Genomic DNA, 26,271 nt, shown 5'->3' on the forward strand with positions numbered 1-26,271 from the left:
CTACCATATCATCCAGCAAGCATGTTCCTTGGTATTTACCCAAAGGAGATGAAAACATATTCACACAAAAACCTGCACACAGATGTGTTTCTAGCAGCTTTATTTCTAATCACCAAAACTTGGAGGCAGCCAAGATGTCTTTCAATAGGTAAATGAATTAAAAACTGTGTTACATCCAGACAACAGCATATTATTCACTGCTTAAAAAAAAAAAAAAAAAGAAAAAGAAAAACTGGGCGCCTGGGTGGCTCAGTTGGTTAAACAACTGCCTTCAGCTCAGGTCATGATCCCGGAGTCCTGGGATCGAGTTCCGCATCCCGCTCCCAGCTCCAAGGACAGTCTGCTTCTCCCTCTGACCTTCTCCCCTCTCATACTTTCTCTCACTCTCTCTCTCTCAAATGGATAAATAAAATCTTAAAAAAAAAAAACCAAAACTGAGCTATCAAGCTATGGAAAGACACGAAGGAAACTTAAATGCACATTACTAAGTGAAAGAACCCAATTTGAAAAGCCTGCATACTACATGATTCCAACCATATAACATTCTAGAAAAGGTAAAACAATGCAGACAGTAAAAACATTATTGGTTGCCAGGGGAAAGAAGAGGAGGAGAGGTGAATAGGCAGAACACAGAGGATTTTTAGGGCAGTGAAAATTCTTTTTTGGTACCATAATGATGGATACATTCATCCAAACCTACAGAACTTACAACACCAAGAGTGAGCCCTAACTATGGACTTCGGGTGATTATAATGTGTCACTGTAGGTTCATCAATTCTAACAAATGTACCACTCTGGCTGGGAATGTTGATAATGGGGGAGGCTATGCAGGTGTGGGATAAGTACATATGGGAAATCTCTACGTCTTCTCAATTTTGCTAGGAGCCTAAAACCACTCTAAAAAAGTCTTATTAAAAATTTTTTTAATTTAGGGGTGCCTGGGTGGCTCAGTGGGTTAAAGCCTCTGCCTTCGGCTCAGGTCATGATTCCAGGGTCCTGGGATCGAGCCCTGCATCAGGCTCTCTGCTCAGCAGGGAGCCAGCTTCCTCCTCTCTCTCTGCCTGCCTCTCTGCCTACCTGTGACCTCTGTCTGTCAAATAAATAAATAAAATCTTTAAAAATTTTTTTTAATTTAAAAAAATGGTTAAATTGGTAAATTTTATGTTATTTTACCACAATTAAAAAAAAAAAAACCAAAAACTTCACTGTTACTCCTAAAGACTCATGACCTGGGGTGACCAGAAAAACCCAAATGTCAAAGATTCTTTTTTGTGAGCTCTGGATGTACACTCATATTGCATGGACTACGTTCTGATTTGGCACTCAAATAATTATGGTTACCATGTTTTTTTCTTTTTCCAAAAAAAAAAAAAACAGATTTAGATGATTAAAAGCTAAATGTGAAAGGTAAAACTCTAAATATAACATAGATGGTTACTTCTGACACAGGGGTAAGGAAGAGTTTAAATAAAACTACAAAAGCAAATCAGAAAGCAAATAAAAAAATATTCTTTCAAGTACTTCATAATAAAATTTTTGATCATAAGGGACATCATGGACAAAGACAGATACAGAATGGAAGGAGATATTCACTATCAGAAGCATAATATCTAAAATATAGGAGGACTATACCTAGGAATAAATCTAACCAAAGAGGCAAAGAATCTATACTCAGAAAACTATAAAGTACTCATGAAAGAAATTGAGGAAGACACAAAGAAATGGAAAAATATTCCATGCTCATGGATTGGAAGAACAAATATTGTGAAAATGTCTATGCTACCTAAAGCAATCTACACATTTAATGCAATCCCTATCAAAATCCCATCCATTTTTTTTAAAGAAATAGAACAAATAATCCTAAAATTTATATGGAACCAGAAAAGACCTCGAATAGCCAAAGGAATATTGAAAAAGAAAGCCAAAGTCAGTGGCATCACAATTCCAGACTTCAAGCTCTATTACAAAGCTGTCATCATCAAGACAGTATGGTACTGGCACAAAAACAGACATATAGACCAATGGAACAGAACAGAGAGCCCAGAAATAGACCCTCAACTCTATGGTCAAGTAATCTTCGACAGAGCAGGAAAGAATATCCAATGGAAAAAAGACAGCCTCTTCAACAAATGGTGTTGGGAAAATTGGACAGCCACATGCAGAAAAATGAAATTGGACTATTTCCTTACACCACACACGAAAATAGACTCAAAATGGATGAAGGACCTCAATGTGAGAAAGGAATCCATCAAAATCCTTGAGGAGAATGCAGGCAGCAACCTCTTTGACCTCAACCGCAGCAACTTCTTACTAGGAACATCGCCAAAGGCAACAGAAGCAAGGGCAAAAATGAACTATTGGGATTTCATCAAGATCAAAAGCTTTTGCACAGCAAAGGAAACAGTTAACAAAACCAAAAGACAACTGACAGAATGGGAGAAGATATTTGCAAATGACATATCAGATAAAGGGCTAGTATCCACAATCTATAAAGAGCTTAGCAAACTCAATACCCAAAGAACAAATAATCCAGTCAAGAAATGGGCAGAGGACATGAACAGACATTTCTGCAAAGAAGACATCCAGATGGCCAACAGACACATGAAAAAATGCTCTACATCACTCGGCATCAGGGAAATACAAATCAAAACCACAATGAGATACCACCTCACACCAGTCAGAATGGCTAAAATTAACAAGTCAGGAAATGACAGATGCTGGCGAGGATGTGGAGAGAGGGGAACCCTCCTACACTGCTGGTAGGAATGCAAGCTGGTGCAACCACTCTGGAAAACAGTGTGGAGGTTCCTCAAAAAGTTGAAAATAGAGCTACCCTACGACCCAGCAATTGCACTACTGGGTATATATCCTAAAGATACAAACGTGGTGCTCCGAAGGGGCACGTGCACCCGAATGTTTATAGCAGCAATGTCCACAATAGCCAAACTGTGGAAAGAGCCTAGATGTCCACCAACAGATGAATGGATAAAGAAGATGTGGTATATATACACAATGGAATACTATGCAGCCATCAAAAGACATGAAATCTTGCCATTTGCGAGTACGTGGATGGAACTAGAGGGTATCATGCTTAGCGAAATAAGTCAATCGGAGAAACACAACTATCATATGATCTCTTTGATACGAGGAAGTGGAGATGCAAGGCGGGGGGGGGGTTTGGGGGGAGGTAGGAAAAGAAAAAATGAAAAGATGGGATTGGGAGGGAGACAAACCATAAAAGACTCAATCTCAAAAAACAGACTGAGGGTTGCTGGGGGGAGGGGGGACGGGAGAGGGTGGTGGGGAAATGGACATTGGGGAGGGTATGTGCTATGATGAGTGCTGTGAAATGTGTAAACCTGGCGATTCACAGACCTGTGCCCCTGGGGATAAAAATACATTATATGTTTATTAAAATAAAAAAATTTTAAAAAAGAAAAAAAAATAATAAAAAAATAAAATATAGGACTGCCTGCCAATCAACAAGAAAAACAGAACATGCATAATACAAAAATAGACTAAAAATATGAAGAGGCAACTTATAGAAATGGAAACCTAAAACAATAACAAGCACATAAAGGAGAGTTAAGCTCTTAATAATAAGTTAGATACATTTTAAAAATGAGATTTTACTTTACAGCCAACAGAATGGCTAAAATTAAAATGCCAAATATCAATGGAGACACAAAAACCTTCATGTCCAACTGATGGGAATATAAACTGGTATAGTTATTTCAGAAAGCAAGTATTAAATTCTTAGTCAAATTAAGTACACATACACCCATGACCTTGTAATTCCTTTCCTGAGTCCATTACCTAAAGACATTCTCATTACAGCCTAATAAGTGAATAGTGTAGAAATGTTCATCCTTGTGGTGGCGGAGGGTAATAGGAGGTCTTCCCAGTGTCCATCATGGGAATAGGGAGGTAAATAAAACTTGATGATAACGTGTATGAAATATCTTGCAGTAGTAAGAAATAATGACATCAATTATCAATTACAAAGAGATTTTAAATGCAGCAGGGGGTGGAAAAGAATGAGATCCTTAGCTCTATTACATTTTTCTAAGTTAAAAATAGATGCATAGAAAAAACAGGCACACAAAACATTTTAAAACACACACATAAAAAAGAATAGTTCCTCTGGGGAAAAAACAGGGTAAGAAATCCCTGACACTCCCTCACATAAATAGCTGGGTCTAGAATAATTCAAATCATTCAAAAATGTGTAATGAAAAAATCAGCAAAGGTAGCATAAGGTCTGTGCAATACAATGAAGTAAGGAAGAGGGAAGAACATAACAGCACAATGACATAGAAAACAGTTTTAAAAACTTAAATCCTCTCAACAAACACTAGCTGATTCCTCTCTAGGGAAACTTCTGTGCCCAAGAAAACTGCCTGGCCCAAACACTCCATAGTAGAGCCAATCAGCCAACAAGACGTGTCCATGCACATAAAGTTGATTTCTTATTGGCATTTTTAATGTTCCACTCTAAATACAAAAAGGCACACAAGTATCACCAGACTTTTGGAAAAAAACCACCTATATAAAAGACACAGACTAGGCCAAGGCCAGGTGGGACAGCAAAGGGCCATGCCTGAGCTGGCTCCAGTAAGAAAGGCTCCCCATGCAGAAGCCCAGATTCAGGATCTTTGGGACTCCACTCTGGCAGATACCCATCCAGGGCCCTTGTTGGGGGCAGAGAATGGGTGGAGCTGTGTCTACCGGTCACGCTAGGCCCCAAGTGTAAGATATGGACCCTGGATGGAGCCAGAGACAGCACTCTTGAACAAACCAAGTGTGAACCAGGTTGATTCACTGGGGGCCCAGCCTGGACCGGGGTGCCCAGGCATGGCAGGGGTGGAGAAGGGAAAGGAAAGAAACTGGTCTGGTGCCTATGATAGGTGTTATAGCTCAGCCAATTTTACATCACAGTTACTGAGTCCAGAAAAAGTGTTTTAAAAGATTTAAGATTCTGAGTGACTGAAATGATGTACGGCAGAGGCTTAAGTATGACAATTGAGCCACTAAAGTATTACAGTTTGGGTTGAGTTTAAGAAGGAGGGAAGACACGTCGGAAAGAACAGAATAGGATATGAAAACCTAAGCAGAGTACACATTATTTAATTATCCAATGTTTTGTTGTGATCAAAGTTTAGAGGGAATGGCCATTTATTATGTTTTTTTTTTAAAGATTTTATTTATTTATTTGACAGACAGAGCTCACAAGTAGGCAGAGAGGCAGGCAAAGAGAGAGGGGAAGCAGACTCCCCACTGAGCAGAGAGCCCGATGCGGGGCTCGATCCCAGGACCCTGGGATCATGACCTGAGCCGAAGGCAGAGGCTTTAACCCACTGAGCCACCCAGGCACCCCTATTATGTTTTTTAATATGTTATCAACTTTCATATTGAGCATTTTTCCTCATTACTCAACAAAATGATGAGGTTGTTAATTTTGAAATAGCATTAACAGCCTCAACCAAGAAAACATAATTCCTAGGATTAAATAGTCTAAAGATATGCAACAGCTTTATGAAGAAATTATAAATAAATGTGATATAGGCCTGGGAGATAACTGGGCTTATAGATGTAAAGACAAAATGTAGTAAGGATACTATAAAGATATCCAAGTTAATGTACAAATCTACTGCAGTTTTATGAAAATGGGAGTAAGATTTTTGTGAATTTAAGTAAACAGATTCTCAATTTCATTTGGAAAAATAAAGGTCAAAAATATAATTCTGAAAAAAGAATGAAAGGAGACTTGTACTAGCAGATAATAAAACTTATTAGAAGCCCACAGAATTAATGCAGTACTATTTTGTGCATGGTTAGACACAGAGAGCACTGGAAACTGAAAGAGAACCCAGAAGCCAAGTGTACTGGGTTGAATAGCGTCTCCTCAAAATTCATGTTCTTTCTGCAACTTCAGAATGAGACTTTATTTAGATAAAGTTTACTGCAGATGTAATTGGTTAAGACGACATCATACTGGAGTAGGCTAATCTTAATATAACTGGTATCTTTTAACAAGAGACACTGATACCTAGACATACAAAGGGTGAACACCTTTTACAGTGAAGACAAATGCTGGAGTCATGCAGCTTTAAGTCAAGAAATGCCAGGGATCAAGAGCCATTGCCAGAAGCTAAGAGAAAGTCATGGAACAGATTCTCTCCTAGAGGCTTCAGAGATATCAAGGCTTTGCTGACACCTTGATTTCAGACTTAAGGGAATAAATTTTTATTCTTTTAAATCACCCAGTTGTGGGGGTGCCTGGGTGTCTCAGTTGTTAAGCATCTGCTTTCCTCTCAGGTCATGGTCCCAGGGTCCTGGGATCCAGCCTCACGTCAGGCTCCCTGCTCTCTGAAAAGACTACTTTCCCTCTCCCACTCCCCCTGCTTGTGTTCCTGCTCCTGCTCTCTGTCAAACAAATACATAAAATCTTTAAATAAATAAATAAATAAGTATCACCCAGCTGTGGTACTCTGTTACAGCGGCATTAGGAAACTAATATAGAGACTTTCAAAAGCAGTGTTGGGACAACTGACTTTTCGATTTGGAAGAAAACATTAAGGAAGATCACCACTATATACCACAAAACTACACTCCAGATAAATTTAAAATCTAAACATGACAGGGGCGCCAGGGTGGCTCAGTGGGTTAAAGCCTCTGCCTTCGGCTCAGGTCATGATCCCGGCGTTCTGCGATCGAGCCCCGCGTCGGGCTCTCTGCTCCGCTGAGAGCCTGCTTCCTCCTCTCTCTCTGCCTGCCTCTCTGCCTACTTGTGATCTCTGTCTGTCAAATAAGTAAATAAATAAATCTTAAAAAAAAAAAATCTAAACATGACAAGTAAAACATAAGCCTTTTGAAAGAAAATTTAGACTATTTTTGTAATCTAGATTTAGAAAATTTTCTTGAAACACAGTAAGCAAAATGACTTAAGAAATATGGGCACTGGGGAAGGTATGTGCTATGGTGAGTGCTATGAATTGTGTAAGACTGATGATTCACAGACCTGTACCCCTTAAGCAAATAATACATTATATGTTAATTTTTTTAAAAAGTGGCTCTCAGGGGTAGGATTGTAGGGAAGTTCTATTTTTTTCTTTATACTCTTTTGAACTTGTAGTCTTTCTCCAAATGCATTTTGTATATGATACCTTTAAAAAAGCAATAAACATTAGAAAATGGAAAAAAGACATACTGATATATTTGCATTGAAACTGAAAATTTATGTATAATATGAGCATAAATAGACAAGACATACACAAGAAGGAGGTATTTGTAACCTAACATAGTCAACAATTAATCAGTATACAAATTCTGTAAAGAAATCCTAGAAATGAAAGACAAGTGATCCAGTAAAAATACAAGCAAAGAATCTGGACAGTTCAGAGAACTGAAAACAAATGGTTGATGGATAAAAGAATGATTAAATGACATATTTAGAAAATGGAACATGACACAAAATTAAAATAAATCATTTCTGTGTATTTCAACATGGAAAGATCTCACAGTGTTGAATGAAAAATGCAAGCTATAGTATAATAAAGCATTGTGCATAAAGGACAAAGCAGTAGTTACTTATACTTATGTGTATTTACAAATTAAATAATTTAAATTAATAATTAATAATAATAATCATGATTGATTAATAAATTAATTAAATAATTTAAGAATTAAAAGCATGAACTAAAAAGTTACTACGTGTGTCATAATGTTTGCTGCTTGGAAGAGAGAACAGGACTGAGTATGAGAACAATATTGAAGAGAGACCAAATAGCACTTGAGTTTCATCTGTCATATTCTATTTCATTAAAAGGAAATCTGAGGGAAATGTTAAATTTGTTAAATTGGTGGCAAATACTAGGATACTTGCTATCATGTTCTCCAATTTTTCTCTACCTTCAACTTCCGAAAATTAAAGCAATAAACAATGAAAAAGATCAAAGACACAGGCTAAGACAAACACAGGAAAGAAAAATCCCTAAGAAATAATAAAGGCAACAGAAAAACACCTTCAAATGAAAATTTAATAATCCTCAGAGAATAAAATAACACAAGGAAATTTCTTAGGAGTAGAGAACATGAATTTCAGACTTAACAGGCCCACTAAGTGCCTTGCTCGATAATTAGAAAGTCCCACATCCAGGTTCATAATCATTAAATTTTCAGTATTCAGAAAATGAAGATCCTAGAACTTTGGAAGAGTTTAGAAAAAGAATCATATACAAAGGACCAGAACTCAGATTATCAAACTTCTCAAGCATCATTAGAATTTCATGTACAATAAAGCAGTATGAAGTTTTTAGGGGAAATCATTTCCAACTTAAAACTTTACTCTTAATTAATTAAGCATGAAGGTAAAGACATTTGTAATATCTCATATTTATTACCTAACTGTCCTTTCTCAAGATGAAGGAAAATAGACTCCACTCAAGTGAGGACATGAAAAAAAAAAATTTGGACAGAGAAAATATGGGATCCATGCAAAATGGAACATGACACAGAAAAGAGGTAAAGTTATTAATTTTTAGGATGATAGCCTAAAGAGCAGCAAGTCTATATTGGAAGGATGGATAGAGGAATTAAAGATGAGGCTTTTAAAAAAATAAAGCTGAAAGATCAATATATTTTTTAGAAACTAGATGACTGGGTATCTGTGCTTCTGGCAGGGAGTTCTGTGAGTGAATTAGCAATACATGAAAACCAAGTAACAAGTAAACAAAATGAGGTAGTAAGTGTAATAAAACCAAAACAGAAGAGTGAATAATAAAAGAAATGTAACCGTAATATATTGCATGGCTCAAATGTGAATGATACATATATAGCCATGCTGATGCAGAATACGAATTCAGATCTTTAAGCAAAAAGTGTAGCTATGAGAATAGGAAGGGAAGAAGTATGAGGGAGGTTGCTGGGGGAAGGGAAGAGGCTAAATACTCCTATACTAAGTCAAATGAAGAATGAGAAAGGGAACTAAACATTTTCTACTGTAAGCTGTGAACTTACGATGTGACATTTTAAAACCAGGTAACATGAATTTTTTCCACTGAATTTTGCAAGAATGAGATTGTACCAGATGACTTAGGAGGGGTTTTATGACTATCATAAGTAAAAGCAAGACGCAGTATAACAAGATTCCATTTAAGATTATGAAAAAGGTGTTGAAGGATAGGTAAGCAAAGGAAAAGCAAGACAGGTATTTCTGATAGAAAGGAGTATGTACAGGCTTCCAGTTATAGAATGAATAAATCACAGGAAAAGAAATACAGCTTAGGGAAGTCAATGGTACTGCAATAGCATTGTATCATCATGTATAAACTTGTGGCATCACTATATTGTACCCATGAAACTAATGTAACACTGAATGTCAACTATATTTCAATAAAAAACTTTTAAGAACATGTATATGATAGCCACTGGAATACAATTATTAATGTAGGAACATATGCAAAAATCTAAATCATCAGAATCAACAAACTCCCAATAATGGCTTAATCCAGGGGCCAAAACCTCAAATCATTTTCTCTCTTTTTAAGTCTGCAATTTAAGTTGTTTTTTTCTTCCAAATGCATACTTAGGTATTGGCTTAGATACATTCATTAGCCTGATATGCATTTCTCTAATTTAAAAAACAAAGGATTTTCTATGAAAAAAAAAGTTTTTAATTTAAAAAGAGCTACAAAAGTACCTGCAAATTGCCTTCTTACCTTCTTCTGGACATTTTTCATTGCCTAATTTAATTTCATTTGCCTAAACATTCAGAGATCCAATGCTAAAACAAGTCCTGGCTTTTGGTTGGTGGCTATTTCAATCTAGTTGCTTGAAGATTTCACCACAAAACAATGTTGTGTGCTTTGATATACTATAGACCTCAATTTTATTTCCTTTACAAAAATGGATTTTCAATACCTCAAAGAACAAGGTTTCTCCTGATTACACAATAATCTATGCAAATAGACACATTACTTTTACCTATTTGTCTTTTTTGGCTATTCCAAGTATACATGCATGCATGTGGTTCAGAGAACCGAAGCAAAGTTAGCCTTTTTTAAAAATTTTTTTTATTTTTCAGTGTTCCAAGATTCATTGTTTATGTACCACACACAGTGCTCCATACAATATGAGCCCTCCTTAATATGCACCACTAAGCTTACCCATCATCTCACCCACCTCCCTTCCAAATCCCTCACTTTGCTTCTCAGAGGCCACAGCCTCTCGTGCTTCAACTCCACCTCCGATTTCCCCCAATTCATTTTTCCTTTCTCTCTCCTAATGTCCTCCATGTTGTTCCTTATGCTCCACAAGTAAGTGAAACCGTATGATAACTGATTTTCTCTGCTTGACTTATTTCACTCAGCATAATCTCCTCCAGTCCCATCCATGTGGACACGATGTTGGGTATTCATCCTTTCTGAAGGAGGTGTAATATTACATTGTATATATGGACCATATCTTCTTTATCCATTCATCTGTTGAAGGGCATCTTGGCTCTTTCCACAGTTTGACGATTGTGGCCATTTCTGTTATGAACATTGAGGTACTCATGGAAATTCTTTTCACTACATGCAAAGCTAGCCTTTTGCTGGGGTTTCAGCAGGCAGCAATTTCATCAACTTTCCATAATCTGAATATTCTATATTAAACCAGTACATTTAAATGTTTATAAAAGATAAAAGCTTCTTGACGATAGCAAAATCATCTCTTCTAAACTTAACTGCTATCAAGATAATTACTTTGAACTAAAGGTGAACAGGGGAATTAAATTTGCTTTAACCTGATGAACTCTCACTCTCAAATTCTCTTTTACATTTTATAATCTATCTTTCCACAGGGTTTTTCACTATAAGACAGGCTTCAGTGACCTGGTAGCTACCTTGACTCTAAAACATTTTACCTCTTCCACTAAGTTTTGATAAAAGAAACGACATAACTACCTGGTGCCATTGGGCTCTCTCTCTTGCACTACAGGAAAATTAAAAGTGGTAGTTACACAAATCCAGAGACTCGGTAAGTTCATAGTAACTGAGATGCGACAGAAAGTAGAATAGTGGTTGCCAGGAACTGAGGAGAGGAGGGACTGGGGAGTTACTGTTTAATGGGAATGAAGTTTCAGTTTAGGAAGATGAAAAAGTTCTAGAAGTGGATGGTGGTGATGGCTGCACAGCAATGCCACTGAAATGTAGACTTAAAAATGGTGAAAGTGGTAAACCTTATGTTACATATATTTTACCACAGTAAAAACCGGAAAAGATACAGTAGAAATAGCACTTCAGGGGCGCCTGGGTGGCTCAGTGGGTTAAGCCTCTGCCTTCGGCTCAGGTCATGATCTCAGGGTCCTAGGATTGAGAGCATCGGGCTCTCTGCTCAGCGGGGAACCTGTTTCTCTCCCCGCCCCCCACCCCCGCCGCCTGTCTCTCTGCCTACTTGTGATCTTCATCTGTTAAATAAATAAATAAAATCTTTTTTAAAAAAAGAAAGAAATAGCACTTCAACCAACTTTGGATTTCAACAAAATGAAGACTACTGCTGTGAGTTTAACTTCTTAATTCAAGTCCTACCACTTGTGCCCTTCCCATCCCCATCAACTCTATAAAACATTTAGGCAACCCAGCTAGAAATAAGTGGTGGGGGAAAAAAACAGTGGCTCCATTATCTCGACTTGTTCCTCTTATTCTTCTCCAACCTTTTTTAAATTAGTTTTCAGATCCCAAAGAAACTCACGATATCCTGATGTTATCGCAGGACTAGCTGAAACAGTTATTATCCTGACAGGTTCCCTCTATTGCAACTCGCTTCAACAACCTTAGAGCCTACATGAGACCAATTTTAGACCTAAAGATACCTACAGATTGAAAGTGAAGGGATGGAGAATATTTATCACACAAATGGATGTCAAAAGAAAGTCAGAGTAGCAATACTTCTATCAGACAAACTACACTTTTTTGTTCTTGTATTGTTTTTATCCTGCTTTGGCATCAGGGCAGTACTGGCTTCATGGAATGATTCTGAATGTGTTTCCTCTATTTCATTATTTGTAAAATTTCAATAAGTAGTGTCATTTTTTTTCAATGTTTGCTAGAATTCACCAATGAAACCATGTGGTCTTGGGCTTTTCTGGCCTGGTGAACTTTCATTCTTCTTATTGGTGTAAGAAAATATCCTATTTCTTGGATTTAAGATTCATGATTCAATCCTGGTAACTTGTGTGGTTTTTAGGAATTATCTGTTTTGTTTTCCTAAGTTATCTGATTTGTTAGTAGTTAACTATTTATAGTAATCTGTTATCATACTATGTATTTCTGTGGTTATCTGTTATATTGTATTCTCTTTTATTCCTTAGTTTGGTTTTAGAGTCTTCTCTGTTTTCTTAGTTAATGAATGTAGTTAAAACTTTGCCAATTTCAGGGCTTTTTTTTTTTTTAATTGGTCATTACTTCCAGTGTTATGTTATTGTTTATTCTGGTCTCCTTTTTATTTATTTCTAATTTTTCTTTGTTATTTCCCTCTTCTACTAAATTTCAGCTAAGATTCTTCTTTCTTCTTTTTCTAGTTCTTTGTGGTGTAATGTTATTTGAATTTTTTATCTTTTTTAGATTTTATTCATTTACTTATTTTTTGAGGATTTATCATTATTTATTTTTTAATTTAAATTCAACTAGCCAACATATAGTACATCATTAGTTTTTGATGTAGTTTTTTCAGGTAAAGAACACATTCATGAGAGCTGGGGGCGGGGGGCAGGGGGTGGTCTCAACCAGGCTTCACGCTCAGCGGGGCTCAATCTCATGACCCTGAGATCATGACCTGAGCCAAAACCAAGCCTTAGACACTTAACTGACTGAGCCATCCAGGTGTCCCGAACGTTTTTCTTTCTTTTTTTTTTTTTTTTTTAAGATTTTATTTATTTATTTGACAGAGAGAGATCATAAGCAGGCAGAGAGGCAGGCAGAGAGAAGAGGAAGCAGGCTCTCTGCTGAGCAGAGAGCCCAATGTGGGACTTGATCCCAGGACCCTGAGATCATGACCTGAGCCAAAGGCAGCGGCTTAACCCACTGAGCCACCCAAGCGCCCCCCGAACTTTTTTTCTTAATACAGCATTTATAGTGGAAATTTCACTCTAACATCTGCTTTTGCTGCATCCCGTAGGTTTTGGAATACTGTATTTTCATTTTATTTTGTTTTGAGACACACTTTGATTTGCTGGTGGATTTCTTATTCAGCCCATTGCTTGTACAGTAGTGTGGTTTAATATTTACACTGGAGAAAAAAAGAAAGAAAAAAAGGGAACAAACCCTAGTAGTTCCACCTCCTACTCCCTTATTTCAGGAATCCGGAGGATTCTCTAGCAGTCTGAAAGCCAAATATGCAACTTCCAGTTTGGGCAATGTTCTATAGGACACCCACAAATCAAATAATAATCCATAGCACTACACTGTCTCTTTTCTCCCTTCCTCCAGTTAAATGTGGCCCTCATCCTAAAACATCCAAACAATAAATTCTCCCAGAAATTTAACACTCTTTACAAGATATCTACTAATCTGCTCTTTATTCACTAGATGAAGCCCTTAACTTAAAAAGGGTCCCATCTTTTTGCCTTAACACATACCTGATGATGAAGCTGGAGTCCTGTTAAAAGTGTCTCCATTTGCTCCAGAAGAATACCTATCCTGTAAGAAGGAAGAAAAGACTCATTTTCTATTTTGAAAATAAAAATGCACCACCATAAATACTAGAAAACTTTAATAACCGGGCATTGTTCCAAACAAAACAAAGCAGAGTATAAGATTTCCGGGTCACTCATTACTTTATTAGTTATTCCAAGACTTTACTTTAACACTGAATGCATAGCATATTTTTTTGAATATCTTATTTATTTATTTGACAGAGAAAGGGAGAAAAGGAACACAAGCAGGGGGAGTGGCAGAAGGAGAAACAGGCTTTCCGCTGAGCAGGGAGCCCAGTGTGGCCCCATCCCAAGACCCTGGGATCTTGACCTGAGCAGAAGGTAGATGCTTAACGACTGAGTCACCCAGGTGCCCCGAATGCATAGCATATTGTCACTTAAAACAGCGATTAGCAAACTACAGTCATAAGCCAAATCTGGTGGGCCACCAGTTTTCGGGAAATTTTATTGGAACATAGTCGCCCTTGTTCATCTAGGTATGTCTATGGCTGCTTTCCCACCACAATAGCCAAGTTGCAACAGAGATCATTAAGCCTGCAAAGTTTAAAATATCTACCATCTAGCCCTTTATGGGAAGAGTCTGCCAACATCTGACTTAAAAGTTTACCCACCCATATACTTGGAAAGTATAATTATTATTATTATTATATAAATAAAATCTGACCAAAGTAACACATGAATAAATCAATGCCTGCCAATATATTTTTTAAACTTCAGTATTTTACATTTTACTCAATAACACCTCACAGAATAAAATATAGTGGAGAAAGAGAGCAATAGATAACAGCACAGTACTACAGGATTTTATTGTTAAAACCTCAGTTGTGGGGCACCTGGGTGGCTCAGTCAGTTAAGTGTCTACCTTCGGCTCAGGTCATGATCCTAAGGTCCTGGGATCAAGCCCCACATTGCGCTCACCGCTCAGCAGAAACCTGCTTCTCCCTCTCCCCTCAGCTTGTGCTCTCTCATTATCTCTGTCATTATGTGTGTGTCTCTCTCAAATAAATAAGTAAAAGTAAAATCTTTAAAAACAAAAACCATTTCAATTGTGTTGGGGCACCTAGGTGGCTCAGTTAAGTGTCTGCCTTCAGCTCAGATCATCTCAAAATCTCAAGGTCCCGCGAGTCCCGCATTGGGCTCCCCATTTGGCAGAGTCTGCTGCTCCCTCTCCTTCTGACACTTCCCTGCACTTGTGCATGCACCGTCTCAAATAAATAAATAAAATTTTAAAAAAAACTTCCATTGTTTATATAAAGGGAAATAAATTTATGTGTTCACGGTTTTTAAAAAGGCGTTCACTCTAAAATAAAGAAAACATCACATCACTGAGGCACTAAAAACACACCTGTATATATACATTGCAAGTACAGTATAAATACAAAGAAGTGGTTCATGTCAGCTTCAGAATATTCAAGTTAATTTCAATCAAACTTGTCACAGCAACAGTTAAAGACTTTTATTGATGCTCTTAAATACTGGCTGTCCCATTTTCCCTACCTTAGTCTCCAAAAAATGTATTCGCTATTAATGCATATGTATTACATTTGTAGTACTATATTTGCATTTCTGTTGGGCTCAGAAAATTCAACTTTTGTTATTAATTCAACCCCTAAATGTCAAATTAACGCGGGAATCTTTCAACATTTTCAGTGTATCTCTGTGTTAACAACACCTTGTGTAACTTTCTTCTCACTTGTAACGCCTACGTTGTCCTTATCATCATTAACCGACTCCTTAATTTCACCTCACATAAGCTTTTTCTACTTACAACAAAACTTACAGAACCCAATTCTCAAATTCTTGCAAATGAAATGCAGAATTCAATAATTTAAAAATGAAAGGTGACCTAAAACTTACAGGTGATATCTTAATTGATAACTGATTATATTAGAATAGTCACATTTCTTCAAATGAGTTTCTTTAAATAAACCAAAAGCTAGAGGTAGTGCACTAGTCATACTTATTTTCTAAAATTTCTTTTACAGAAGACACTGAATAACTTTAAAAACTACTATTATAAAGCTCAAGAGTCATCCAATTATTTTCTGAGTTATTAAGAACAGAAAGGCAATACACCATAGTTAAAATGCCTTGGGCTTTTGGTAATTACTACAGTAAAAAGTTGCAATTTATAACTACCATAGACATTAAAACAAATATCCCATGAGATAATTAGGTTTTTAAGAACCTGACTGTGATGAACTAGAAAGTCAGACCACAAGACACGGCATGTTTAAAAAAAATTTTTTTAAATAAATAAAACATTAAGAAGAGTGATCCACTTTTCCCTCTTTAACGTGATATTCTGAAGATTTTTTTTTATTTTCTAGTGCCCAAAGTATTATTGGATGAAGAAAATCCAAACAAGGGCTGGTTTAAGTGTGATAAAGCTAATAAGGGTAATTGAGACACTTTAGCATTCAATAACTTAAAACTATTAGGATTAGATGATCTTCAAGTTGTGTGATTTACTATTCTACATACATAGAATTCAGAAATTCCAAGGCAAATTTTGAAATAAAACATCATTAAAAAAATTCCTAACCTTTTTCATAACCTTAAAAATAAATTAATTTCATATTCCCTTTAGCTACTGTACCATTTCTCTGTCTCTCTTAAAGTAAAATGTCTACAGCTGCTCCCTCCACTTTCTTATATCCCATTTTTCCTCGGAGCCACTCAAGTTGGGAGTACCCAGGGTAAATCCCTTTAAGTCTGTTTTACACTATGCAACTCTACCCAATCTTAAAGCTTTAAATCCCATTATTATGCAGATAATTACCAAATTTATATATATAGCTCTGATCCCTCTTCTAGGCAACAAATTCATATAACCTACCGGCTGGTATCTTTACTTACACTTTCATAGTCAACACAACAATCACAACATTCTTTGTTTTGACCCCTCCAAAGCTTGTACATCAGTTGGCTAAAGGAACATAATAAAAATAAATAAATAAATAAAAGAAAATAAGATGCTGGGGCACAAAAAAAAAGCTGTACATCTTTCATAGGTTCTCCATTTTGGCTAATGGCACCCTGATCCATCTAGTTGCTTAAATTTAAAAAAAAACTATGGTACAGCACGGGGAATATACTCAATGGTCTTGTAATGCTATTATATGGTTACAGATGGTAGCTACTCTAGCATGAGCACATCCTAACACACAGACTTGTCAAATCACTATTGTACACCTGAAACTAATGTAACATTGTTTCAATTATACTTCCATAAAATAAATAAATAAAATTTAAAAACCTAGCCATCATCCTTGATTACGCTCTTTCACTCCCCATACCCAGGCAAGCAAATCCTATTAACTCTTAAGTCCACAATTACCTTTGGTCTCCTCTCCTTTCCCTCTGTGAGTTCATTTTCTACCACTCTTATCTTATCTCACTGTACTTTAGCCATACTATCTGAGGTGAGCTGAAAAATGGCTACCTAAAGACATTAAGTAATAAACCCTGAAGCTTGTAAATGTTACTTTATTTGGAAAAAGAGCTGTTGTAAAGGTAATTAAACATTAATTAAAATGTAATTAAACATTAGACTTTGAAATGAGATTACTCTGGATCATCTGTGTAGGCTCTAAATGTCACCACAAATGTCCTTACGAGAGACAAAAACAGTTAAGAGACATACACACAGGCAGCCATGGAAGATGGAGCAGAAAGAGATGTAGCCACAAACCAGAAAATGCCTATCACTACCAGAATGCTGGAGGAGGCTATGGATTCTCTCCTAGAGCCTACAGAAGGAAGACAGCCCTGATGACACCGAGATTTCTAACTTCTGACCTTAGGAAACTAATACCTTGTTATGCAATTTATCTATCATGTTCATCACTATCCCCAACACCTAATAGGGCTCAATAAAATTTCACTGAATGATTCAAATAAGCCAATCTAGAATTTTCAAAATGTTTTACACATAGAGTTCTCATATGCAGCTGCAAATAATCCATTTGCATTTTGGTGAACACATTTCTTTTGACTTTGTATGTATTCAGTATTTTCACTTCTAAAATATTACATTTTTTAGGTCTTTTATGTATTTAAGCCAATGAACACTTCCATCAACATGGTAAGCTTTTATTTTGTTTGTTTTCTTAATGCAATAAGGTTTTGATCTCAAAAACTTGTCAGGTCTGATACCCAAATGAACTTACACAGCTGGACAGTTTGTGAACCCTCAAGATGCCTCTTCCCTGTCCAATGTGGGGTCCAATGCAGTTAGCTCCATGTTTTCTTCCCCCAGGCCCCTAAAGTCCTTAGCAAATATCTCTTTCATTTTATAGCCAGAATCCCCTCAAATGCATCAGAGTACTCTATCAATTTATACAGAATACCAAGATTTCATTTCCTATTCTAGGTTCCATGTCAAATAAAGCTGACATAGGTTGTCCAAATAAACAGATCAGACAGGGTTATGTCAAATAGTGTGCTTCATAAAAATTTTAAAATTTAAATTTCAGGGGCATCTGGATGGCTCAGTGGGTTAATACTCTGCCTTCAGCTCAGGTCATGATCTCAGGGTCCTGGGATCAAGCCCCACATCGGGCTTTCTGCTTGGCGGGGAGCCTGCTCCTCCCTCTCATTCTGCCTGCTTCTCTGCCTACTTGTGATCTCTCTGTCAAACAGATGAATGAAATCTTGGAGAAAAAAATTTTTAATTTCAGACAAAGCATGTCTCCTTCTTTGGTCTGACACATAAATTAAAGTCCCAAAATACAGACAATATTATTCTATACCTTCTTCTGACTGATCAGTCCTAGCTAGGTCAGCCCCATACCCAACCCCAGCTGAAGTCTGGTCTTTTTTCCCTTTCTTCAGCAATTGGTATATGACAACAACTTCTAAAATTACTGCAGCTACTTCAGCACTTCCAGGGCTGAAGAACTCCAACTCCTGAGTCTCAGATATCACACACATACCCAAAGTTCAAGAGAACTAGCTTGTCCCACAAGAAAGAGCAAAGAACCTCAAAATTTAGAGGTAACTACCAAAGCTAGGAACAAATGTGACTGCTCTAAGAGCTCACAATTTAGGCCCTAATTTCTGTATGTGAGAACATTTTCCAAATAAAAGTTATTTCCCCAAACAAAAACATTTAACAAACAAAGCGCAGAGTGAAATCATCTACCCCATACTATGAGAGAAACCTAGACCAAATGAGGGCAGAGTATAGACAGAGAAAAACAGAAAACAAAAGGCTCTCTAGTTTCACCTTTTCTCTGGAATCAATCTCGATCAGTTGACTAGAAACCAATGGCTATAAGCTGTTGAACTTCTTCAAAAGGATTCAGTTTTCTCTATCTTCCAGACCTACTTCACCAACATCTCTGCCATTCTCCTCAGCCTTCTCATACCTTTCTATCACTCTATTCTCAGGTCCACAGGTCCATTATTTAATTTTTTTTTAAGATTTTATTTATTTGACAGAAAGAGAAACATCGAGAGGGGGTACACAAGCAGGGGAAGTGGAAGAGGGAGAAGCAGGCTTCCTGCTGAGCAGGGAGCCCAGTGTGGGTCTCAATTCCAGGTCCCCAGGATCATGACCTAAGCCAAAGGCAGACGCTTGACGACTGAGCCACCCAAGTGCCCTCCATTATTTAGATTTTAAAGATGAGTCAGAGATCTTTCCTTCAAGCTTGACACCTGGATTTTTATTTGGATGACCATTTTGACTGGTGTCCACAAGTTACATGCATTTAGCAACAAACAAGAATTTCCCTGTTTTCTAATAGGACACACAATATCCTCCCATATCTCAGTGATGATTATAAGCAGAAACTGTTTACAGTCTTCCTCAGGCTCTAGCATTTCAGCTTCCTCAGTTCTGCCAATTCAGTGATGTCCAAGAGCCACATTTTTTCCTGCTACTTCAGAACCATAGTATGAATGGGAACAAAGAACTTTATTTTCTTATCTAGACAATTATTATAAACGTTGCTAGTACTGCTTAATACAATTATAATTGTGGGGGCACCTGAGTGTCTCAGTCAGTTAAGTGTCTGATTCTTGATATGAGCTCAGGTCTTGATCTCAGGGTCGTGAGTTCAAGCTCTGCACTGAGCTCCACGCTGGGCATGGAGTCTACTTGAAAAAAAAATTTTTTTTTAATTGTGGATGGACCAGTTATCTCAAGCTATGTTTGCTTTAATCGCAAGGGTATTTGCCTTCTGAAGTGTGCCACCAAAAAGGCAGATGAGACAGAAGAAATCACTGTGGAGACTTTCTCTCATGGTCATCTATCAAGAAGAATTCATTACACAGCTAGAAAGCAAATCCAGTATACTGTTATTCACCATACTCATCCACTCCAACATTCATCCCAACAAGCTTGCATGCAGTGTGCAACTGCCTAACAACTGAGATGTATGGACTACATCATTACTAGATTAGCAAATATTTTTTAACCTCACATTTTTCACTGTTCCACACCCAGGTGGTATGCCATCTTCAAAATCTGTATTTGGGAAGTTCCAACAGCTATCAGAACAGTGGCCTATTAGTTCAAAATTACATAAGCATGGGTAACTACTAAGTCTCCAAAAAAAAAAAAAAAAAAAAAAAGATCCTGAAAAGTAGTCAGGAAAGGCTGATCAGATATCAATCCAAGACAGTTGAGGAGCCAAGACAAATTTTTTTAAAAAACAAAAGCTCAGCTGTCTCTTAAAATAGATATTCAGAACAGCCAATCAAAATGGTACCCTTAAATGAAACCAAGCTGAACAGAAGACCTCAGATCTCTCCCACACATACATATCATGTATTCATCCTCACTTTCTGCACTTTTTTTTTTTCCAACCAAGGCAGACAGACAAAGCCATTGACTGCACCATGTTCCTTCAAGTCAACTGGGCCAAATAACTAACTGTACAACCAGCACCAGGATTTAAGTTTGCAGACAACGCAAAAAATTTACAAATTGGCCCCACACAAATGTATTAAGAATTATAAGGTTAAATTAGCATTAACACTCAATTTAGTATTCTTAACATTAAGAAACAAGGTAGGTTACTAAACAGCAAAAATATTTCAAAAAGGTAAACTGAAAGCTCTGACAGCCAACCATCCCCAATTTCAGACATCCCACGCAATAAACATGCACAACATGTTACAGTCTACTGTACTATTTGAAGAATACATAATGAAGACAAAAATCTCAGAGTAAGAAGAAATAACTATTAGGTGATTATTAAAGTTCAAGTGAAAAAGTCTGTATCTGTGAATTAAACTTTGTAATATAACAAACCTACTGAGAACCAGGGGTAAAAAGAACCATAAAATACCTTTTGACCGAGTAATTCCATTTCTGAAAAAAAGTACTCCTAAATTAAAACAAAAAATAAGCTGTAGATATTCATGACAACATTACAGTGGAAAGCTAACATCTTAAACTCCCACCAACAGAAAATCAATTATATTATGGTAGAGCCATTCCATGAAATATTATGCAACCGTAAGAAATTATTTCTAGGAAATTAGTAGTAATATGGAATAGTTGGTGCCAAAGAGTGAAAAAGCTGGAATCAAAATTACTACTATGTGGGCGCCTGGGTGGCTCAGTGGGTTAAAGCCTCTGCCTTCAGCTCAGGTCATGATCCTAGGGTCCTGGGATCGAGCCCCCATCTGGCTCCCTGCTCAGCGGGGAGCCTGCTTCCTTTCCTCTCTGTCTGCCTCTCTGCCTACTTGTGATCTCTGTCAAATAAATAAATAAAATCTTGAAAAAAAAAAAGGAATACAATCTAAAAAAAAAAAAATACTACTATGTACTATCACCGGGGGAAAAAAGAATTAACTTTACTAAAAATTTATAAGTGTGTCTGTGCTAAGACTGTTAAGTGATTTTTCTCCTCTTTTCCCCAATACTGTAATAGAATTTTTATGATAGAGGACCATTAAAAAAAACACATAAAAGATGTCATTTCTAAGTAAGTTCCAAAAAAAGAAACATGTTAAAAATCATATTATTATCTTGAGTATTTTGAAATAAACTTTACACACAGATCAAATCCAGGTAAAACAAATAAAATATTATATATTTTATATTTTTGTGTGATATAAGAACTTCCACTAAGACATCACTTGAAATACAGTGTCAAAATTGATCAACATAATGCATAAATATAAACTAGAAACTCTAAAAGAAAGAAAAGAAAATCAGTTTTTGGAGACATTTCAAGTAGATTACACTTATGCAAAAACAATCCCTTAAAATATTTTAACTTCTAAATATATACATAATATACAATACATACATATATATTAACTTCTAAAATAGAGTTTTTTAAAGTCATTTTTCAAGTCAGAACTGAAACCCAAAAACCTACTCCAAGGCCTCTTCTTGTGAATTACAATGTAACTCTCCAAAAGCCACTGAGGAAAAAGATTTGAAGATTTACACATTTGAAGAGCAAGGGGCTGATGCCATCTCAATCAGCCTAACATATTCATCTTGAGAGATAATGTATGGAACCAGTTTTCAAAATTCAAAGTATCACCCAACACCAAATTATATTTTTCAATTTTCAATTCAAGTGTCTCTCAGACATACTCAACCACAGTTGTACCAGCCTGCTTCCACCCACAGTACATCCTAAATCACTGACATTTAAACTGTAAATAATATTACATTTATTTTAATTATCAAGTTACATATTTTACTTCATTTGAGGGTTAGAGTGCCTCTTCCTCACAGTCCCTAAGACAGTTAGTAACTATCAGATGGAGATAAGCACAGCATACTGAAACAGACTGTGATTTATAACTTTCCCACCACAGTGATTTTTCAACTTGGATAAAATCTGTAGCATTTAATAATCACAAACTTTCAATGTTACTACCTTCTCGAAAACAGGAACATAGGAAGACATATGAGGTTTGATTATTTCTGCTTCCCAATCTTCATCTCCCATGGTGGCTTCCAGTTCTATTTTTATCTTTAAAAAAAACAAAAACAAAAAACAAACCAACAACACACGCATATTTGGCCTGTTAGATCAGAATCATATATCTAAAACCATAAACTATCATAATTTCACATACACCTCCTGAAACTACTTAACTAGCTGCTGACTTTCCCCAAAAGTGTTTCCAAAAAGAGGGAAGTTTTGTTTCTTACCTTATACCCATTTTTTTTCCTTTAAAAATGAGTTGAACTTAATCATTCTAGCAATCTAGCTTAGGGTTTTCCCCCAAACCTGCTCACCTTCGCCTTCCCTAAACAGCTTATTGGATATTAAGGAAAGGGAAAATTTTCAACTACTCCTCAAAGTTTCCCTTTTCACACATCCCGTAAAGTTTGGAATCTTTGATAGTTTAATGGAAGAGAAGGAGCTGGGGCCAACGCCTTTAAGTTTGGCGGGGTAGGAGACATGGGTTAGGTGGCCCAAATCCTTCCAACAGTGGTCAACCAGTACTCTGAGGAGCGTGCGTACACAGAAGTTACCACTGACAATCTCGTTAAGAGAAAAGCCGCACAGGCACTGGGCAAAAAACAAAAACAAACAAACAAAAAAACCTGTGCCTCCTCTGTAGGCCTTGAGCCCTTCCGGCGTCCCCTGGGCTTTAAGACCTAACACAGGCAAGAGAAGGAAAAGCCCCATAGGACGGCCCCAAGCCCCACCTGTCCCATCTATTCTTTGTCTAGTCCAAACTCCCACTACCAGGAAGTCCAAGGCGACAGGCGGAGGCCCACACAGAGAAGGGAGACGCCAGGCCACTCACCTCTCCGCGGCTTGCTCTCCCGGGATCCTCGCAGGCGCGGACGCCGCTTAAACGGCTGCACGTGCGGGACGCCGTCTACTGCGTCAGGTGCGCAGCTTCAACAACAAATGGCACCAGGCGACGAGAGCCACCAGCCAATCAGAGCTCAGACAGTCAGCGTCACCCCGCCCCACCCCCGCCGTGCGTTTTCTACTTGCTCGCATTTGAGGTCGCTGTGGGCAGACCCACTATCTTGTTTCCATAGTGGCCCGTTGGGCCTGTGGGTACAATGTGGCTGGCTATGAGCCACTTCTCTTCAGATTCTTGAGTGGGGTCTTCAATCCGGAGATGCCCTAGATTTTCTCTACGCAAGTACTGCAAGCCAAAAATGTCCACCTCCCTTTTTCTAACACCAGAAATAAAAGTAGGGTAATGCCCTCCCTCCAACCTGCTGAGCTTTCTCTTTTCCTTTTTCCTACTGCAGTCTGTGGCAGTTGGTCCCTCTGGTTCTTCGTTTCTGAGGCACTTACTTCCCATCTGGAGATTTCTGCTGCTTCAACATAGAGCATAGGCCCATGGAGCCAGCAGATTTCCTTTCCTCCCAGTGAAGGATGGGATGAGGATCTGTCTTGCTGTTGTAAAGAAAGCCTGTCCTGTAGAGTCAAGGGTCCACATCTTTGGGAAGGATGCTCTCCGTTGCAGAAGGAAAGCGAAAATTGTACTAGAGTATGTCGTTCATCAAGGCTTGAAACTGTGGGCCACAGGGTTAGATCCCTAGGGATACTGGCCAAACTTAAGAGTGACCAAGGCTCATTTCATGCTTAATCCTCTCACGAAGCAGATACTCTTGTTTTGCCTCACAAAAAGTAAATTTCTCAGTATATCTCTATTCCACCAAAAAGCCTAACAGAGGGCTGTTTTAGAAGCTACAGTTTCCATTTTTTTATTTTAATCATTTTCTGTTCTCTAAATCTTTAAAGAAATGCTGAATATTTCATTCAGTAATATAAATCCCAAAATAATGTGACACTCAGACATAGAGGACAACACACTTTATGGGTTCAGCTTTGTGGTTTTCATCTTTAGAACCACCATTATTGGGCGCCTGGGTGGCTCAGATGGTTAAGCATCTGCCTTCAACTCAGATCATGATCCTGGGGTTCTGGGATCCAGTCCCACATTGGGCTCCCTACTTCTTGGGGAGCCTGCTTCTCCTTTGCCTCTCTCTCTCTCATGAATAAATAAAATCCTTAAAAAAAAAAAAGGCACCATTATTGTTTCTCTCTTCCACCAAGAATGTCAATATTTATCTAGTTAGCACTATTTCCAAGGTGAATTGTTTTCAAAAGATTATATTTAACAAAGATCAAACCAGAATATATTTTAACATAACTGTCATTTTTAATAATTTCTCTTATTAAACCAAATTTTCACATCATACTCTTGAGGAGGCTAGTACCTTAAATCACTATGTGTTCATGGGAGAACCACCAATACTCCTGGAGCTCTGAGCTTGTAAAAAGGAGTCTTCTAACATATTTTAACTCACTTTGAATTGATTGTTGCTCTTTCCAAAATTTTTATGTCATAGGAAAAAATTAAGCAAAAGGAGTAAGATATGAAATTGCTTTGATAGAATGATAACCAAGTAGATTCTTTTTTAGGTATAGAAAACTTGGGAGATATTTTCTAAAATGAGCTTTTTTTCAGAATTGAGCTAAAGATAATAACTTTTTTAATTTGAGTATAGTTGACACACACTGTAAAATTAGTTTCAGATGTACAACACAGTGATTCACCAAGTTTATACATTATGCTATGTTCACAAGTATAGCTTATATCTGTTACCATACATTGCTATAATACACTTGATCTTAGCCAAAAGGCCGAGAAGCGATCCCATACATTGCTATAATAATATTAACTATATTCCTTATGCTGTGCCTTTTATTCCTGTGACTATTCATTCCGTAGGTGGAAACCTGTATCTCCCATTCCGCTTTAACCATTTTGCTCATTCCCGCAACCCCTCCCTTTCTGGCAACCATCAGTTTGTTCTCTGTACTTATAGGTTTGATTCTGCTTTTTGTTATCTTTTTTTCCCTTATAGACTCTATATATGAGTGAAATCATATAATATTTGTCTTTCTCAATCTGACTTACTTCACTTACCATAATACTCTCTAGGCCCATCCATGTTGTCTCAAATGCCAGGCTCATCCTTTTTCATAGCTGTATAATATTCCATTGTATACTTATACACCATATCTTCCTTATCTATTTGTCTATCAGTAGACACTTAGGTTGCTTCTATATCTCGATGATTATAAATAATGCTGCAATAAACACAAAGGTGCACATACCTTTTTTAAAAAGATTTTATTTATTTATTTGAAAAAGAGAGAGACAACAAGAGAGGGAACACAAGCAGGGGAGTGGGAGAGGGAGAAGCAGGTTTCCCAGTGAGCAGGGAGCCCAATGCAGGGCTCGATCCCAGGAGCCCAGGATCATGACCTGAGCTGAAGGCAGATGCTTAATGCCTGAGCCACCCAGGCGCCCCAGTGAATGTATCTTTATAAATTAGTGTTTTCGATTTCTTTTGATTAAAGAAAACAGTTAGCAAACTTTTTCAGCTATCCAGTCTCAGAACATATTGTTACTGCTTTCAGGTATTGCAATGAAACAGTTCTTTATGAAACATTCTATGTAATTTTTAAGAGCTGTCCCTGGTTAAGAAAAAGTAAATTCTAAAGAGAATTAAAGTTCCATATTAAGGAAAGGATATATAAGAGGTGGATGAAAATAATATAATTCAACAATAGAACATAAACAGTGAAAAAAGACAAACACAGTTAAAGCCA

The 26,271-nt window shown here is 37.2% G+C and overlaps 1 protein-coding gene across 5 annotated transcripts in view; it reads right to left on the reverse strand.

Moving 5' to 3' along the window:
* DDX4 (DEAD-box helicase 4) overlaps nucleotides 1-22,620 on the reverse strand; it is a gene marked incomplete at both ends in the record, with an annotated part of 72,314 nt that extends 49,694 nt beyond the window's left edge. For all 5 annotated transcript variants that reach the window (XM_080804598.1, XM_080804597.1, XM_080804599.1 and 2 more), the window contains 2 exons: nucleotides 13,619-13,679; nucleotides 22,549-22,620. In XM_080804598.1, the coding sequence (XP_080660724.1) occupies nucleotides 13,619-13,679; nucleotides 22,549-22,620 (133 nt within the window). The remainder of the gene's footprint in view (nucleotides 1-13,618; nucleotides 13,680-22,548) is intronic.
* Nucleotides 22,621-26,271: the final 3,651 nt, after the last annotated feature.

This window comes from Martes martes (assembly GCF_963455335.1).
Source record: "Martes martes genome assembly, chromosome: 5".
Taxonomy (NCBI): domain Eukaryota; kingdom Metazoa; phylum Chordata; class Mammalia; order Carnivora; family Mustelidae; genus Martes; species Martes martes.